The 20,257-nt window shown below is 40.9% G+C and overlaps 1 protein-coding gene across 4 annotated transcripts in view; it reads right to left on the reverse strand.

The window, feature by feature from the left end:
• The window catches only part of ESRRB (estrogen related receptor beta), a gene marked incomplete at both ends in the record, with an annotated part of 107,588 nt that overhangs the window by 5,993 nt on the left and 81,338 nt on the right, over positions 1–20,257 (reverse strand). For 3 of the 4 annotated variants that reach the window (XM_083375532.1, XM_083375531.1, XM_083375533.1), the window contains 2 exons: positions 13,467–13,628; positions 15,130–15,240. In XM_083375532.1, the coding sequence (XP_083231658.1) occupies positions 13,467–13,628; positions 15,130–15,240 (273 nt within the window). Of the gene's footprint in view, positions 1–13,466; positions 13,629–15,111; positions 15,241–20,257 lie in introns of all 4 variants that reach the window. The other variant, XM_083375534.1, reaches the window with a different exon arrangement.

Raw genomic sequence — 20,257 nt, forward strand, 5'->3', positions numbered from 1 at the left:
CTAAACCACCTGGCGACGAAGGTGGGATCCCGGTACTAGCTGAAGTCACAGCCCTGGAAGTCGCTGTCCGGTCAAACGCTGAAGTCACTACCTAAGTCACCGACCGGACAAGCTAACCATCCGGGCGCCCTAAGTACCGCGGACCCAGCATGGCAAATCTAGGACATGTGAGGGAGTTCGACGTCCGGCACCCCGAAGGATGGGAGTCGCATTGGGGCCAGGTTGAGGGGTACCTCCTCGTAAACAAAATCACGGAGGACCGCCACAAGGCCGCCGCGCTCCTGTGCCTCAGCGGGCCGGCAGTTTATGACATCGCTGTCGGCCTCTGCAGCCCGGACCCAGTCGCCACTATACCGTATGCCGAGCTCACTGACCGCCTCAGCAAACATTTCATGCCAAGGCGGTCGGAGCTGTATTGGCGGCTCTACTTCGCCCGACGGAAGCAGCAACCAGGTGAAACCTCCACCGCTTTCATCGCGGCCGTCAGACACGCCGCCCGCAAGTGCCATTTCCCCGACCTGGAGGACCGAATTCGCGATCAGGTCATCGCCGGTCTCCAAAACGTGCGTCTGCAGAGGAAGCTTGTGGCAAGGCCCACAATGGACCTCGCAGAGCTCACTCTAGAAATAATGGCATACGAGGACAGCCATCGCGACGAGACAGAGGCGTTCGGAGAAAACTCGGGCACCACCGTCCATCAAGCCCGGGAGCTTGACCAAGGACCCTCGGAGCCTAACTCCGGGGTCGATGCAATCCTCTCCCGCTTCAACCGGATGGTCGCCGGCCAGGAGAGGAACCGCAACCAAGACCGACAGACAGCCCCCAACGCGAAGAAAACGCCGACCAATGCCAGGGCGAAGTGTGCAAGCTGCGGCGGAAGCCATGCCAGAGCTACCTGCAGGTTTAGGAATGCAAAGTGCCACGGCTGTGGCAAGACCGGCCACATCCGATCAGCTTGTCGCAGCCTAAACCGGGAGACCCTCCACGACCTTGATGAGATCCCCACAGGTAGGACTGCCCCTCCCCGCCCTTCCACGGGGGTTGTAGGGTCCGTATGCTCCCTAACAAAATCTCCCGCTAACAACATCCCCAGAGCCAAAGTAAGAGCGTGGGTCAAAATTCAGGGAATCCCCTGTGAAATGGAGGTTGACTCAGGATCCTCCGTTTCCATCCTGTCAGGGGACACTCTCCAGAGAATAGCCAACAGAACGAGTCACCGCATCCCCATTCAACCCTCCAGGGTCATGCTGGCAGATTTTCAAGGGGCACAGATAGATTTAAAGGGACAGGCCGTTCTGAAGGTCGAATTTAAAAAATTCTCAGGCCACTTAACAGCCCAAATAACAAAACAACCAAGAACTAGCTTAATCGGGTTAGATTGGTTTGAGGCATTAGGCATTCGCCTCGAAGGGACAAACCGCATCCACACCAACTCTTTAGAAAATATCTGCAAAAAATTTGCGGATGTGTTTGACGGCTCACTGGGCAAATACAACGGCCCCCCCATCGACCTCAAGTTCAAACCGGAGGTCGGACCAATTAGAATTAAAGCCAGGAAAGTTCCCTTCGCCCTAAAACCAAAAATAGACAGGGAATTAGACCGCTTGCTCCAATTAGGAGTCCTAGAACCCACTGACAGCGGAACTTGGGAAACCCCCATCGTGACACCTGTCAAACCCAACGGGGAAGTGAGAATCTGCGCGGACTATAAAGCGACCCTCAACCGCGCACTCAATCCCCATGCATACCCAGTCCCATCAGTTAGAGATGTTCTTTCAGAAATAGGGTCCGGCTCCATTTTTGCCAAATTAGACTTAGCACATGCTTTCCTACAACTCCCTGTAACCAGGGAAACCGCAGAAGCCCAAACCATAGTGACACACAGAGGGGCGTTCAAAGTGAACCGCCTCCAATTTGGCATCTCCGTGGCACCTGGAATATTCCAGGAAGTCATGGAACGAACTCTCAAAGGCATCCCTGGAGTCTGCCCGTACTTTGATGACGTTCTCATCGCGGGCGACTCCACCCACTCACTAGCAACCAGGCTGCACGAAGTCCTCACAAGGTTCCGTGCAGCTGGATTAAAATTAAAACGTGAGAAGTGCTCAATTGGAGTACCCTCCGCAGACTTCCTGGGGTACAGAATAGACAGCAAAGGCATTCACCCCACCAATGCAAAAATACAAGCAATACAAGCCGCACCCCCCCCAAAAAAATAAAACGGAGCTCCAGGCATTCCTTGGGCTCCTAAACTTTTACCACTCATTTTTGCCCGGAAAAGCCACAATAGCGGAACCACTCCATAGACTCCTGGACAAAGGAGCCCCCTGGCAGTGGACCCCACTTCATAACGACAGTTTCAAACAGCTAAAACAATTACTCTCTAGCGATACAACTATATCGCATTACAACGAAACCAAACCACTATGCATCGCCTGCGATGCTTCACCTTATGGCATCGGGGCAGTCCTCAGCCACTCCCTTAACGATGGCACGCAAGCCCCAATCGCATACTACTCTAGGACACTTTCCAAAACCGAGCGCAACTATGCGCAAATAGATAAGGAAGCCCTGGCTATAGTAGCTGGAATTAAGAAATTCCATGATTACCTCTATGGCAGACCTTTTACAATCTATACAGATCACAAACCTCTCCTGGGCATATTCACATGGGACCACCAAACCCCGCAAATTCTATCCCCGCGAATGCTTCACTGGACCACATTCCTATCTGCTTACTCTTATCAACTAATCTACAAGCCTGGAAAGGAAATGTCCCATGCTGACGGCCTCAGCAGGCTCCCATTACCTCAAATAGACCCAGACCCAGCCCCAGCCGGCCAAGTCCTGGCCATACAAGAACTCGCAGAATGCCCAGTAACAGCAAAAGACATCGCACACGCCACAAGCAGGGATCCCACCCTCAGCAGGGTACTCTCATGGGTCACGTCAGGATGGCAATCATCCTGCCCCTGCCCCCCCATCCAACCATATTTTGCAAAACGACACGAGCTTTCCACACACTTAGGCTGCATCCTCTGGGGATGCAGAGTAATAGTCCCTTCATGCCACAGGGCCAGGGTTCTCCAAACACTACATGAAGGTCACCCTGGCATTTCAAGAATGAAGGCCCTGGCACGCAGTTATGTCTGGTGGCCATCCTTAGACAAGGACATCGAGCAGCATGTAGCCGGCTGCTATCTCTGCCAGCAAACCAGACCCGCCCCTCCACACGCCCCAGTTCACAAATGGGAAATCACTTCCAATCCTTGGTCCCGCATCCACCTCGATTATGCAGGACCATTCCAGGGACAAACCTTTTTAATCATTGTAGATAGTTACTCTAAATGGCTGGAGGTTCTCCCGGTTTCAAGCACCACTTCAGAGGCCACCATTCAAGCTTTAAGGGGAGTCTTTGCAACCCATGGTCTTCCAGATGTCATAATTACTGACAACGGACCTCAATTTACCTCCCGTGACTTCCAGATCTTCACGAGGAGGAACTGTATTAGACACGCAACATCGGCCCCGTTCCACCCGTCCAGTAATGGCCTCGCAGAGGTCATGGTGAAGACCACCAAGGACTCTCTGCGCAGAATGATTGTCGGAAACTGGCACCGTCGACTCGCCCGCTTCCTCCTCGCACACCACACCACCCCCGTGTCCACCACCGGGAAATCCCCGGCAGAACTAAGATGGGGTCGCCGGCTGGTTACTCGACTTGACAGACTGCACCCAGACAGGCCAGCAGCCGAAAAAACCAACAATCTGCCACACAAAACATTCACTCAGGGGCAGAATGTCTGGGCCCGAAGTTATGGGGGAAGGGATAAATGGACCCAGGGGGTGGTTCTCGATCAAACCGGCCCCCTGTCATACACCATTAACGTGGGCGGGGGACTCACACTTAGGAGACATGCAGACCAGCTTCGCCCCCGGTCACGCCCCAACACCACCACGCCAGAAGCGGCGACAGAAAATTCCGAACCCCCCAGCACTATCTACCCGGAAGATATCCCTTGTCATACAGACCCACCGGCCATCCCCCCCGTGGAAGCCCCCGCAACCTTAGAAGAGCCTGCACCTCGCAGATCCACGCGACAGAAGAGGCCACCAGCATACTTGACGGATTTCGAATGGGCCGGAAGTTCGCCAACCAGTTCCAACACCAGTTAAAAGTTGATCCAAGTTTTGAGTTCAGTTCAAGGGGGGGGGAAAGGGGTGGAAGAGGAAAGAGAGGCACAAGGAAGTGTAAAAATAAACTTATCTCCCAATATTCCAATTTAAAATTTAAAAGTGCTAAGAAATTTACATCAGTATCAGTAGTGATTCCACTCTAAGGTAAAACGCCTTTACAATTATAATGGTATTTAAGGGGATATCATACTATTTTATTCTTCCATTATGAATATGTTGTTGGATGCGTGAGGGATACTCTTTCAAAATAATTGAAAATAGGCAAGAGTCCTTGTGTAAAAGAAATAAAGATTCCCCCCCCCTGCTAGTGGTAGGAAAACAGAAAATAAAAGCATTATTGCCAACTGCAGTCATGCCCCAATATTGCAGCCATGCCCCAGGTACCTCACAATAGGTTAAAATACCATCTCCAAATTTGTGCCTTTCAGAATGAATAGAATAGAACAGAGCTGGAAGGTGCCTTGGAGGTCTTCTAGTCCAGCCCCCTGCTCAAGCAGGAGAACCTATATCATCTCAGACAGGTGGAGGTCCAGTCTCTTCTTAAAAATCTCCAGTGATGGAGCACCCACTGCAATATACTCCAAACATAATGACAGCTGTCATAGGCCGTTTTTACGCGGCCGCACTGACAGCTGTCAAACAGGGCAACGCACGCGCAGTCGCTCCTGCGGCCTACTAAGTACACGCGGCCGTTTGACAGCTGTCAAACGCCGCGCATGCGCGTTGCGACCCGAACTGTCAAAACCGCGGCTAGCCCTAGCGGCTGCCGCGAGCTGTCAGAATTGGCGCATGCGCTGTAACGTCGGCGAGCTGTCAAAACGCCCGGCGCCCGCCAAAACCAGCTGACGGAATTCCCTCCCCGACTAAACGTGTTGAGCTGTCACTAGAGAGATTCTGCACCCACAGCTGACCGATTGGCCCCCTATACTGGCGGGAAAAATACACCCAGCTGATTTGCTGCCCCGTTTGGCAGCTGCCTATATAAGGCATGTTTCTCCTTGTTCTGTTGTCCGGGCTAACTAAATAAACTAGTTAAACGAAGACGCGTCTCCCTCGTCCTTCCTGCCGCTAAACCACCCACGATATCTGGGAGTAAGCTGTTCCACTGGTAGACTGTCCTCACTGTCAGGAAATTTCTCCTTAGTTCTAGGTTGCTTCTCTCTTTGGTCAGTTTCCAACGATTGTTTCTCGTCCTTCCAACTGGCACTTTGGTGAACAACCTGGCCCCCTCGGCCTTGTGGCAGCTCCGCAGATACTGGAACACTGCTATCATGTCTCCCCTATTTCTTCTTTTCCTTAAGACTAGCCAGACCCAAACTGTATCTCCTAACACTTCTGAAGGTACCAATTTGGGGAAGAATGTAGTTCAAAGCTTTGATCTACTGTGTAAAGATTTAGTTAACTCAAAAAGCATACATGTTTCTTCTATAGAGGATACTTCAATTTCATTACTTGGTAGCAAATAGTATATAAAAATAAAAAGTATAAACAGTTTGGCCTAAACTTTTTCCATGCATCTTATGAGATATATTCTCCTCTTCTTCTTTTAGTCTTAACTACATTCTCTGTTACCCTAGAGTTCTTCCTTATGACTTAGCAATGTGCATGTCTGACTAACTGTGATATATCCTTATCCAGAAGCTTTTATTCCCAAAAAACCCTCAGCTCAGGCAGTTGTGTGTGCCTTCCTGCACTTGGACCAAGGGAGCCAGGATGATTTGATTTCTCTTGCTATCAACCTGGCAATTAACAAAAGAGCTAGTGATTGCTATATTGACTGGTCAGGAGTTCTATTTTTCTATCTCAGCTATCTCAACTAAAGGAAGAGAGGGCAGAGGAATGGGTCAGTGGCATTTATCTATCACTATGCCCTGTTTTGTATTTGTGTTGCCAAAGGAGGCAAGGGGTGATAATGGCATAGCAGTCCTTAGACATCCAATTTCCCTTATCAGGCCACTGAATAGAAAAGATGCCTCAAGCCACATTAATTAACAGATACCAATCAGCTGTCACATGTTGTATGTGCGTGTATGAAGTCTGACGGGTAAGAGGTAGGGATCAATAAAGCACTGGAGAAGAGGGCAAGAAGAAATTAGAGGACAGCTGAAGAGGAATCTGGGGCACTCTGGAGATAAATTACAAATTTGATCTTTGTTTGGCAAATGTGGAAAGGAGCTCAACTTGGCAAAACTGGGCTGCCATGCCCTGGTGACAACAAACTTTTGTTCTGTCCCGTATGCCTGAGCAACAACCACCTACAATCAGTAATGGCTGAGTAAAGGAGCTTTTTTTTTTACTGTTACACTACATTTTCCTACTGGTAGTAACAAAATTGTGTTCCTAAAGCTTTACATATATTGGAGAATCACAATATACAAAGTACACAGATTATTTTAATGTCCATGCTTCAGAAGAAGTTCTAATTTCCATAGTAAAATTAATTAAGACATGAAGATTGCCTACCATTCTAATGCATTAAAGACATTATATCTATTCTGAGTCAGCAAAGAACTCATAATCTGAAGATGAAATATAATATGAGATATTTTGTGCTAACCATGTAGAAAGGTCTTCAGCCAGGTAAGGATTATATCTAATTTTTAATTCAGGTCCTATTCTCCTTTTGACAGATATAGTTAAACATTTTAACTGTGCACTTTGTCCTTGGATCTTGCATAAAGATATTCACCAGACAGCCTAGTAGCTTGTTTTTTTTACTAATTTGTGAGGTATCCCTTTATGAATTGTCTCAACACTGCTACATTTAACAGTACTTCAGATTTTGGCTGCAGCATTCTCCAGCTCTAACTGGAGTGGTTGGCTAAAACTTCTTTTCCAGGTTCAGTTATATCATCTATCATTTATGTTTGCACAATCTTGTCACCTCAGCTAATATTGTTAAATATTTTACATGAGAGCCTGATGTCACTTTTCTTTCCTTAGTTAATAATAAAAAGAAATAAGCACTGATCAAACACTGCATGTCAGAATCCATTTATATCACATTCGTAAATGTATGTTTAAAATATTGTGCGTCCCTGGATTCTGCCATTCTCCAGGGGGGGGAGTGTTGAAGATGTTTATTCAGCTTGACCGGAGGCTGCATTCCAGAGACCAGGCAAACCCCTTTGATCCCAGTACAACAAAGGAGGGGAAGGAGGGGAGAAGAGATCTGGGTTGTATCCCTATCTGGAATTGAAAGGAAGAAAGCAATTAGCAATAAAGCACGAGAAGATTCCCCTTTTCCCACGAAAGGGTTGACACCTAAGTTTAACTGATGTGAGGCTGACCAGATGGGGTTGAGGGGGGGGGTTGAAAAGGGAATCCTTTATATAGTAAAAATGTACAGACAATGCCAGATCCTGTCTTGTATTTCCACAACCGATCATGTCCTAGTAAAAACTCCTTTTGGACAAGACCTGGCTCCAAGAGTTCTTTATTTTCCCTAAGATGTGGATTGGGGTGGGTCCTGACACTGCGTTCATGATTTCTACTTCTTCTCTGGTGTTCTTGAATGACTTCTTAGAGAATCATTCAAGCTGATCAGGAATCACACAGATAGTAAAATGTTGTATTGCCATATACCCAACCAGATTGGTAACAGAATGGTATGAAGTATAATACCATTTCCATTCGGTTGCTTAAGCAAATTCTCCTGGTGGTTTGTTAGGAGAGCAGGCAATAAAATAATCACACTGCAATATTAAAAATGGAGGGTTGGGCAACTTAGGCTGAGTTCTGAAAATATAGAATGTTTGTGAAGAGTTGCTTACAAAACACAAGAACTGGGAAATCTGCCTGTAAGACTGTACTCTCAGAAAGAATAGGTATGTAGTTTGAAGGTGGTCTTAATTATCACCAGAGAACCAAGTGATCCTGAGGTTAGGAGTGTCAATCACCAGTTTTGGTTGGAAAACCAACTATGCCTATTCCTGGCCCTGCTAAATAAATTCATGCACTGATAACCCTGTACTTATACTACTGTAACAAAATGGTACCTACCTAGCTACCTACCACTGCATTCTGGAATGTTCCATTCGTGAAATTTGTGAAGTGCTTATTAGGCTCCTGTTGAAAACTGATTCCTTCATCCAGGCCTTCACTGAAAGTTTATTATGGAGGAATGGTTTTCTTTTGTTCTGCCTGCCTTCCCTTTCCCACATTTTAATGAAAGTTCTTTTGGCATTGCTTTATTTCATTTTTACTCTTGCATTTTAGTATTTTTAATTGTGAGTTATTTTACTTTGATACAACATTGAATGAAGAATAAATTTGTAATGCATTGCATCTTTTCTGAGACTGTGATTTCATTTCCTATCTTTCCAATGTAAAATTTGAAGAGGAAACACCGGAGGCTTTGTTTAATTCCCATAAGAAAAAAAACCAGCTATAATTAAACATAAGAAAAGAAACTGAAAACAAATGTCCAATGTTGCATTTTATAAAAGCTTGACTTAATAGACTGTTTAAGAGGATAGGAATGTCCATTAAATCCAAATGTCTGTTAAATCCAAATTTCTATCATTGACATAATCTATACCATCTGCCCAATTACAAAATTGACATTTGTACATTTGTGTTGGGAAGTGTGATTTAGATGATGTAAACATATAATTTCATAATTACACAAATGTCATTGACACAAATGACTTACATTATGTCAATTGTCCAGTTCTTCAGAAGCAACACATATTGCTTGCTGTAGTAATTTTGTGTGCTGTTGCACCAAGAGTATGTTTAATGGAGGTCTGGAGAATCAAGTGTTTACTGTATATGAATCTTTGCTGCAATTCATGTTCAATAATGCAAATCAGGTTTGATCTGATTCAAATTCCTTTACAGTTTAACCAACTTGATTTGGACTTTTGATTTTGAAAAATCAATCCACTCATATCTGAATTTTTGAATTGATTTGAAAAACTGAATTGTTTTGGACTTTCAAACTGATCCATAAAAAGTGTGCTTTTGCCCATAAACAAAAGTTTTTCAAATTTCCAATCCATGTTTATATCTTTCCAAATCCATTTGGAAATGCAATCATTTTATGCTTTAAATAAAGCTCATAGATTCAATCTGATTTTTTTTAAAAAAATGGCAGATTAGAAACCAAAGAATTTTAGACTTAGTGCAATACTGTAGATTGGACTGTGAAGTTAAAACAAGAAAAAAAAGGTAATGTGTAATGGCCAATCACTTCCATGCCATTGCCAAGAAAATGCATAGATGTAGTCACCAAAAACCAAGTTTGATTTGAGGGCTTTACTTTTTCAAAGATTAGCATTCTAAGAACATTTTTATTATAAAGAAAGATTAAGTTGACTCATTTATTATGTTTTAAAAAGAAGATCATTGTAGGTGACTCATTAGATTAAAGTTCAGAACATATAAAAGAAAAGATGATGGGAAAGATTTCGTGCATGGATAATCAAATTTATGAAGATTACAGCAAATTGGTGTCATTTAAAAATGATAGAAACATTTGATCTATTAATAAGTCTTAGACAAGATACCTAAGATAGGGCTTTCATATTCAATGACAGAACACCACCAATAAGATGGAAGATAGGAGCAAACAGTAGATATCTGTGTGTACTGTGACTGGTTTGTAAAAATCATAAAGGCATCTTATGCAACTGTTTGAAATGAAAGACCAGAATCAGACACAGAGTTCAAGACTGTTGCTCTGGAAGCCAGGAAAATCAATTTTGCCCAAGCTGTGGTTCAGAATCTTCAAAGGCACACCAGGTTGGACCATTTCCTTTCTTAACTTTTTTCACACGAAATTACGTGTCAATTGCTTTTTAGCTATTAAGAATCTATTATACTGGTGTCCTTTAATCCTCAGTTAAAAAGTTTCATAAAGCTTTAAGAACTTAAATAATAACTTTGTCATTTGGAAATAAACTTCTGGAATGTTACTTAAAAGGAATAACATTAACACTTTTAAAAGTAAAAAGATTTGTAAAGTATGCTTATTTGACAAAGGTTAAAATATTTATTTATTTTTTTCTAGCAGCTTTTAATGGGTTTTTTTTCCTGGACCAGAGCTCTTTCTCTTGGAAAGACCCCCAGATGAATGTCAAAACTCTTCAATTAAAGCTATAGTATTTAAGTTCCTGAAGTCATAACCTTACATTCTTTTTCAGCATTTGAAAGCCAGAGTTTTCAAAGAGAGAAAATGCATAATTTGCAGCAAGTAGAGTTCATAATCTGTTAATTTATTATAATTTCTGTCATCCTGGAGTGCCATTAGCAGCTGTAATAAAGAGAGATGTAATTATAGCATCTGAGATCACTATAGGCACAGCTGCTGCCATTCCACTAGCTGTATTTCATCCTCTGTGTGGCTTTCCTCTTCTTAGCCAGGGTAACAGCAAAGAGGCACTTTGGGAGAGCCCCTCTCATCACAACTTCTCAACAGACATTTCTTCCTGCAGAGACCTATCATGGAAGTGGAAGCAACATTCTGGTCATTAATACCAAGGGTAGTTGCAAAGCTGGAAGGGATGGAATGCAATTCAGTGGTGAGAAAAGTAAAGCAAGAAAAACCAAATGCACAGATATAGAATAGGTTGTGCCTGGTGGTCAACAGCAATAATTGTGAGAGCAGTCCTAGTCAACTATCTCTTTAGTTTGAGCCAGCAGTGTGCTGCAGCTGCCAAAAAAGCTAATGTAGTCCCAGGCTGGATCAACAGAGGGATAATATTAAGATCATGAGAAGTAATAGCGCTGCTTTGTACTCCACTAGTGTGATCACATTTGGAACTCTAGTTTTGGTTGCTATACAAAAAGGTGTTGAGATTCTAGAAAGAGTGCACAGAACAGCAATGAAGATGATTAGGGGACTGGAGGCTGAACCATATGATAAATGATTGTGGGAACTGGGAATTTCTAGTGTAACAAAGAGAAGGACTAGGGCTGAAATGATAAGAAGACTTCCAATATTTGATGGGCTATCTCAGAGAGGAGAGAGTCAATCTATTATCCAAAGCACCTGATAGCAGGACAAGACGTAATGAATGGAAGCTTAACAAAGAGAGATCCAGCCTAGAATTAAGGATAAATTTTCTGTTGGTGAGAATAATTAATCAGTAGAAAGGCTTGCCTTCAAAAATTGTGGGTGCTCCATCACTGGAGGTTTTTAAGAAGAGATTGGACAGTCATTTGTTTGAGTACAGGGTCTCCAGTTGGACTAGAAGACCTCCAAGGTCTCGTCTACCTCTGTTATTCCGTAATTCTGAATAATACTTGATAAATACCATAAACACATATTAACATAAGTTTTTTCTCTCTCATTATTTGCTACGACAGGGAGTTTGTACTATAATAAGGAACTTCTAGAGCCAGGTTTTGGAATTAATACAGATTTAAAACATGGGCATTGTATATACACACAGAGGTCTCTGACAAACAAAAGGGAAGTTTCACTATGACAAGTTTTTAAAAAATCTCGATACACGGGTGCAGTTATATACTATTACACGTAGCTGAGTCCTCCCTTTCTACTAAATATTATTGATGGATATATATAATTCTTTATTAACAGAGAATGCAAATAATTGAATTGAAAAATCAGGTTAGACTGCTAAATTTTGTTAACAAAAATACAATTTAAATACTTTTTGTATAAAATACTTTTATTCTCTGTATAATCTGATGTTAGAAATATCACAATACAGATATACATGCCTACAGCAAACTGCAATGACATCAAAATGATGACATACATGCAGTGAACTCATGAAAAAAAAAGTCACTATTATGCACTTGAGTTTTGACACCTGACATAGTATATCGCTCACAGTTTTGAATCACGTTGTTGTGATTCTTGTTTCATCACTTCCATCCTCCCAGTCCCACCTTTCTCCACTTTGCTAGCTCCTCCAGATGCTGGGGGGGGGAGAGTTATAATGCATTGAGTTAGCAGATGTTTGTTTAAAAACTTGGATCGGATCTACACTAGACAAATGTACCTATAGCCTCTCATGACCATCCACGTTCCCCAATTTAGTTTCACAAAATTCATTAAAACAGTCATCTTCATTATTTTGCCAATAACAAAAAAACTCAAGTGAATTATATGTTCAGAATTTTTATCCCTAAATACAAAATGAAATCCAGAGATAATTCAATTAGTCAAGGAATAAATTGTTTAAGTAATATGCCAAGTTCCAAATAATGGACTGCATTTTACAAAATGCCACATTTTGCTTTAATAAATGATGAAGAAGGATACAGTCAACTGTGGAGCAGTGAAAGGCAACAGCAGTCCACCTTGTATCCAGAAAAACAAAGAATATATTGCCTGGGAAACATTTCATATGTTTTAGATAGATACATACAATATACAGTATATGTCCCAGCAGTTAAAAAAAAAGTGGTATTGCTGCAACTAAAACTCCACCTGAGCAACAGAGTGTTTGGTTAATTACAAAATGATCTCAGAAATTCTCAGATAGGAAGAACCATATCAAAATGAAATAACTGGTGTTAGTTTAACAGAAGCCATAGTCTGCTTTGGCCCATGATTATCCTCTCTATTAATTCTCTTCAGCCCTTGGGTCTTCAGGCTGAGTTGCCTTAATCAGTAGCCTAACTTGGTTTGTGCTGAATCAGGTCCTGGCAGATTGTGCAACTAGTGAGCGGTATAATCCCTAACAGAACAGGCCTCCTTCAAGAAGAGAACTACCAGGATTAAGATTTGCTGAGAAGCAGTATCTAAAGGCTGACCTCTTTCTCCAAATCTCTATCTACTTGAGTTTTTCAGGTCAAAGCTAAATATATAGTGTAATTGCCAGGAGCTATGGATACATTAATTTATACAAATAAATCAATAATTGTGCTGGAAATCATACAACAAGCAAAAAAGAATATTGAAGCTACAAACTATCCTCCTGTAACCTTTGTCTGCTCAAGAATGCAGATTTTTTCCCTGTATCTCCTGTGTGCCTTAAATCAAGAAACAGAAACAATGCAATAACAACGAACAAGATGTATTTGCACAGTTTCGTTTCCACTTCCTGTTCACCCTGCTAGCATTAGAAAATGGAACTCATATATTTTTTTTATTAGTCCAAAATGCATGTTTACCCTTCCACATATTGAAAGCAACAACAGAAAGAAACATTTTGCTGTTCATGACATGCTAAAGAAGAGTGGATTGCTCCTGTGCCACTCAGCAGACAAAGATCCATTACAGTTTACAGTTCCCCTACCTACAAGAATAATTTTGTCCCCACTTTGTATCCATCTTAGCTCTCCCTTCTTACCTGGGATATGTTTTGCCCAGCCAATGATCACAACAAGTTCTCTGTCTGCCAGATCACAGAGCGTTGTCAGTGCTTTGATGTCACTTTCCGGCATGGTAGGGTCAGGCATAGCATAAATCTTCTCTGGCTCTGCCACCAGCAAGTGGGAGACTATTTTAGTCACTGCAAATCCCAAACCAGAAATTAGAATATACCTGTGGTGAACTCCTGCAACTAGAAAAATAAAAATCTATACAAAAGAGAGAGCGAGGCTATTTTTGTTCCTCTGTTTTGGATGTGCTATTTGAAATGTATTAGAAATATACTACTTTTTATCTTGATCCAGCAGCTCACTGGGCAATCCTTCACCTGATATTGGACCCTTTTAAAATAGAAATATCAGGCTGAACCTGTAAAATTAAGCATGCAAACTATGTATCCTACCACCAAGTTATTACTCTTTCCTGATCCTCACTTATCTTTACTTGTGTTAATTTATTTACTTATAAAATGCACCAGCAAGTTTTGGAGTTATATATGGTTGCAGGGAGATAATTTGCCAAATCCTGATCTAGTTATTGTAGGAAAAGAGCTCTGTTAATCTATGGTACTAGATAATTAATTCACAATTAATAAAAGAAATATATTGATGATGAAGGAGGATTACGTGAAACCATGAGCTAAATATCCATTTGGTGTCAGCATTAGAACTATTTTTGTAGTTTGCCAAATGCTTCTAGAATTAAATATCATCACCACCCCAATGTCCTATCATGATCCTTGGTGGAGCAGTGTCCTAGTGAGCCTTGGTGGAGCAGTGGGCTAATGCCTCCTTAAGTAACACCAGCTGCCTCCAATTAGTGCAGGTTCGAGTCCCACCAGGCTCAAGGTTGACTCAGCCTTCCATCCTTCCGAGGTAGGTAAAATGAGGACCTAGATTGTTCGGGGCAATAAGCTGACTTTGTAATAATGCCGCTTGGGGCCCCCCGAAAGCCCTAATAAGCAGGCATATACATAGAATGAAGGCTATTGCTAAGCTTGTAAGCCGCCCTGAGTCTTCGGAGAAGGGTGGGATATAAATGGAATTAAAATAAAAAATAAAAAAAATAAAAAAATGAAATACTTGAACAATTATCATCAACTGACTGAGGGAAAGAGTATCAGCAATGGACAAACTGACAAATTAGCAAGTTTAAAAAAACCTTGAAAAAAGAATTGGTGATGGTAGGCCATCATATCTGTGTGGAGGTTGATGACTAAAGGGCTACATGAGCTAGGAAATAACAGAGTCTTCCTTATATTTATACGAATATTTTCCATTTCTCATAAGTATGATCATGCAAACATAATACTTTGTCTATCAGAATGGCCTCCATTATTGAATCAATCTTGCCCTCCCAGTCTCATAAATTTATTCTGCCATTCCATGAAAAACAGAATTGAGACACCCAGAAGGAAAAGCTGGAAGAAAATGTCAGTTCTGTCAATGGAAATGCTTTCTATATAACATTCACTTTAGCTTTAGACTTGCACACTATAGCCTCAGATGACCTTATTTAAACCATGCTATTTAATTGCTGTATAATTAAAATTATTGAGAATTTATTTCTCTCAATAAAAAATTAAGGAGATCAATGCAAATTGAAGGTTTAATCCATAAAGGGACTGTGAGTCTGGCACCTACATGGTTTTTTGGCTGGAGGGGAAATCTGTAAGCTCAGATAAGTACTACTTTCGGAGTCCAGTCTTCTTTTGTACTTCTGGCGGCCTCCACGCACTCGATCCAAACGGACTCCTGCAAGCAAAAGAAGGAGATCTTAAGGCTCTTACATGAGATTTTGAAAGGGGGTGAGGGACATTTCTTTACCATCAGTAGCAATTATAAATGGAGAGAGATCGATACTACAAAGAAAGGTGGGGGTGGGGAACAAGCATTCCTAGTTTAACTGCCGAATATACATAAAATGGCTCCTAAGGTTAACAGTTTAGATAAAGGCATAAAATAGATGTCTACATCTGCAATTTTCTGACAGTTAATTCGAAAGGGAAAACAGTTTCTTCTAAGCTGTTCAGGATTATAGGACTCAGTATATAAAACAGAGGCAAAGCTCAGTTGTTATTCCTTCAGTGACTCAGGAATCAAATAACTTCCTCAGCAAATTAGCTTGCACATACTTTCTAAAACCAAGAACTCTGAGGGCAAAAATTGTAAGAGAAGATTTCATCTTCCTTTTGTACAAAAATGCCCAGTATGGCATACTATCTTTGGTAATATTATTGGGATAATCTAAAAAACAAATGTATTTTTCCCATTCAGTAATACTCTTTTATTTCCATAATTTCTGTATATATTTCAACTAATCTAGTTTTCAAAGCCTTAAAATTGCATTATTAATTAACTCTAAAATTGGGGAAATTGTTTTTAGATTTCTTTCACTGAATATTAAAGGATATATATTATTTCTTCACTCCCTCTTCCAAATCAGAGATAAAAAACATATCACACACCTTATACATTATCCCTTCCTGTCTTTCTAAATCAATGGAATTGTTTTTCTTTTGTATCAATTGTTCATTATTATCCATGGAAACCTGGCCCAACCATTAGGCATCATGAAGCAACCATCTCAAACAGCAGATCTAGGAGAGCAGACGATGGCATTGATTTGGAAAACAGAGATGGTTGTGGATGGTGCCATCTTGGCTTTTGCCTCAAGGAGATTGCCTCAAGTTATTGACCCAATCCACAGAATATCAGTCTGATTCTTGGGTAATCTATAGTTTGTAAAAAAAGGAGAAGCAATTCACCTTCATAAATATTACTGAAAAATTGCAACCTTGAAATCACAATGAATTCTTCTTGCCAAAATCACTCTACTTTTTAACTGAATCTGTAAGTGCTTCCTATTTTACTTCACTGACAATTGGCATCCTTTTTAATCTGTTTCTTAAACAAAATCATGCTGAACTTTCATTTAGGCTCATAGACAAAACATTGTTCAGTGATCTGAAAACTTTACCATTTTATTTTAGGAATTTATGTATGAGTTAAAATGCTACAGCTTTGGTTATCAAGGACACAATCAGTTGTCAAAGTACATTCAGGTTTGAACAAAATCAAGCAGGGCTTACAGGTCAATCTTTTCACATGTATAACGAGACATAAGAACTGCACTGAGTTTCATGGGACTTCCAGATCATAGTAAAACACAGAAGCCTTAGACGTGAAATTTGTTTTTTTTAACTGGTGTCCAGTTGAGGACAGTTATTTTGTCACCTTTAAATACCATTAGAAAAAGTATGACTACTTTTTTTTTAGACAGACATAAACATTAGGCTAGAATAATAGTTGACAGAATTGTTGAGAGAATAGTTTATATTAACAATAGCTTAACTTTATTCCAGGCATGTCCAACCCATGGTCTACAAGCCACTTGCAGTTAGTAACACAGTGTCAAGAATGAAACTTTGACAGCTATATGCCTCTTCATTTCAACTTGCCATTAGAATAAGGGGGCGGGGAGGTGTTGCTTCAGAGTGGGTTAGATGGAGAAACAAAATCTCTATGATTCTGCTGAAGACTGTGAGAGCCTGAAACCTTTGCAAAGACACCGCAGCAGGTGTGGAGAGGAAGCAGATGGTTCCCATAACAAAGTGAAATTGTTTACATGGACTACTTGAGAGGTTGGGGGTTTGGCTGGAGAAATCATTATTTAATTCTATGAACTGGTGTCTGGGAACCTCAGAGTTACTTTTGCTTCAACATTACCATGCAGTGTATTCAATAAACAGTAAGATTTTCAGAAATGGAATGAATCTGGAGTTTTACAGTATATGGATTCTCGAGCTGGATACACAACCGCATAAGACTGTAAACTTTTAAAGAAAGTTTGTTGTTTATCAACTATATTATACACTTTATATGTGGCCCATGACAATTCCTCTTCACTCAATGCAGGCCAGGCAAGCCAAAAGGTTGGACATCCATGCTTTTTACTGTATTTTATGAATTTAAATCTGGATGTATCAAAGGTCCAAATCAGGACATTAATATTTTATTTGTTTGTTTATGCAACTCTGAGGGACTGACATAAAATTAAAACTTCACAACATCTCCAAAACTACACAGAACCTAAAAGCAAAACATGAAACAGCATAAACTGAGATCAAGATCTTCAACAACACAAACTGATAACTAGATGGGATTACTAACATCCTGATCCAGTGAATTCAATGATCCAGTGGACTAAAATCAAGTTTTAAAGTCTTATTTAAGACCAATAGGGCCATCTAAATCTTGGAGAGTGAAATAAAAAATGACTATGTTATTCCAAATGGCAGATGCTTTATCTGTAAAGGCATGCCTTCTGAGGTCCCCAACCCCCAATCCACGGACCGGCACCAGTCTGTGGCATGCCAGAAACTGGTCCATGCAAACAAGCAAAGCCCCATCCACAGGATGCAGGCAGCACATAAAATCACGCCCCCTCCAGTCTGCGAAAAATCTCTCTCCATGGAACTGGTCCCTGGTGATGCCCTAAAGGTTGGGGACCTCTGCATTAGATGACATTAGATTTAGATTAATAAAGAAACCCAATATATGCCTTCTGGGTTAGATGTCATGATTCAGGCAGAAGTCATCAAACAAGCAGTGCCTGTTCTCACAGGTGCTGTGAAGAATTTTCAAGATAATGGCCAGCACTTTGTATTACACCTGGAAACCTATAAGAAGCCAATATAGCTCGATGTTACATGGATATCTCATGGTGCAACCAAAACTACTGTACCTATTTTGCATTCTGGACCAAGCATAGATTCTAGATGGATTCTGAAAATACTAAGACATCTGTAATCCTCATGGTAGTTTCTGAAAAAAAATCTATTTTTTATTTTTTATTATCGTTTTAATAGCATCCAATTTCAAACTGGATTTCTGTCAAGATCAGCTAAGATAACATATATAAAGGGAAGCAATAATATATATCATATATCATATCATATCCACAACTGCAACTCCCCAACCCGATGGATATGGAGTTTGTCATTCTGTCTGAGAACATACTTGTATATATGCTTATATTTGTAGTGGAGTACCATAAGAGTATGCAAACTGTATTTGCTAATGTATATACCAAGGCACAGGAAGGAAAAATTGTGGCCATGTTCCAATTGCCATGCACTTTCTTTTGGAAGGTGCATGCTAATATCTAATGTGGAACTTTTCAGGTTAAATTCTGGTATTTGAAAAAAAATAAGCAGATAGCATGAAAATAGAAAACAACATAACAAAAAATTAAAACATAAACCACACAAAATGTAATAATCCACACAAATTGGGAATATGTATAAATATATTTAGACCATTCGGAAATTATCAGCATATTTAATGGGTCTGGCCTAGAATTGTTCAATGTATGTAACAGGGAACTTTTGCACAAGACTATAGTCAAGTGCTATAGTAACTTGACCATATCTTTCTTAAAGCATGGATTAGTTAGTAAATTGAACTACCCAAACTGCAGTTACAGGCCCAAGATTTTCATACAGAATAAGGGAAGGAGTCACACAATTTACAAAAGAAATACACATATATATTAAACATTTCGCCCTCAGTACTTGGCTGGGAATATGGCCCGCACATGTTGCAGAGGAATTAGGCATTCTCAATCAGATTAGAGAGGCACAAAAGAACTTAAGTGTATTAGAAGAGATAAGAGAGAGAAGTACAAGAAGATTTAACCTCCACATCTCTTTTCCTTGCTGTGCATATGTCTTTTCATTCAAGGACTTTACCTCATTAATTTCCAACAAGACATTGTTCTCCTCCTGTTCCTGCATCCTGTTTGACACTCCTTGAGACAAACACTTTAATAAGGTCACTGTTGTTTCATCCCAATGCAGACATCATCACAGACAGCGTTAAAGAGACAGGATGTAGGCTAGCCAATTTATAAACATTTCATTTAGCCTTGCAAATGCCATTCAGAGAAATTCAGAGAAGTGTTCGGGCAACAGAGAAATGAGCTCCTATTTATTCACTGAACCGACAGGCTGAAACAGATACATCCATGCCCTAACAATTTTGCACTCTCACTCAAAATTATGGAAAGGCAACTCAGCATGCGAGGAGCTACATTCTTCATGATCATGATCGTTATCATGATTATGAACATGATCATCATCCTCATTCTCAGCATCATCCATCTTGAAAACAAATGAGAGAAACATGTACATTAGGAAATTATACAAACTTGTTGGATAGCATAGAAATTATCTAAAATTATTAGGGTAACAGGGAGCAGGCACCGGGTTGAAAGATAAGCAGTTAGTCCATCCTTCCATAAGACCACTCTCAATTATAAGATTCAATTCTGGCAAGGCATTGACTGATATATTCTGGTCCTGCATTGAAAGTAGTGAAAGTACTGAAAGCAAAAGCTAGCCCTTTGGACAGGCCCTTCAAGACTATTGGTAGCCAGTGCATTGACTTCAAAATTAGTTTAACGGGACTGTCCTGCAAGCAATCTTACTCTCTCCTATTGTGTCAATGGTAAACCAGCTGCCTAAAGGCAGCCACATTATCTTCTACCTGAGGACAGAATAGATTTGTCTCTGCCTCTTTTTAACTTGCGCTAGCACTTGAGAGAGGAAGGCTTTTTTTTTGCAAACTCTTAAATTCATACAGTCTAAATACAACCTGTTGTTGTTAGCTGCGAAGTCGTGTCCGACCCATCGTGACCCTATGGACAACGTTCCTCCAGGCCTTCCTGTCCTCTACCATCTTCTGCAGTCCATTTAAGCTCACGCCTACT

Source organism: Vipera ursinii (assembly GCF_947247035.1).
Source record: "Vipera ursinii genome assembly, chromosome: 1".
NCBI lineage: Eukaryota > Metazoa > Chordata > Lepidosauria > Squamata > Viperidae > Vipera > Vipera ursinii.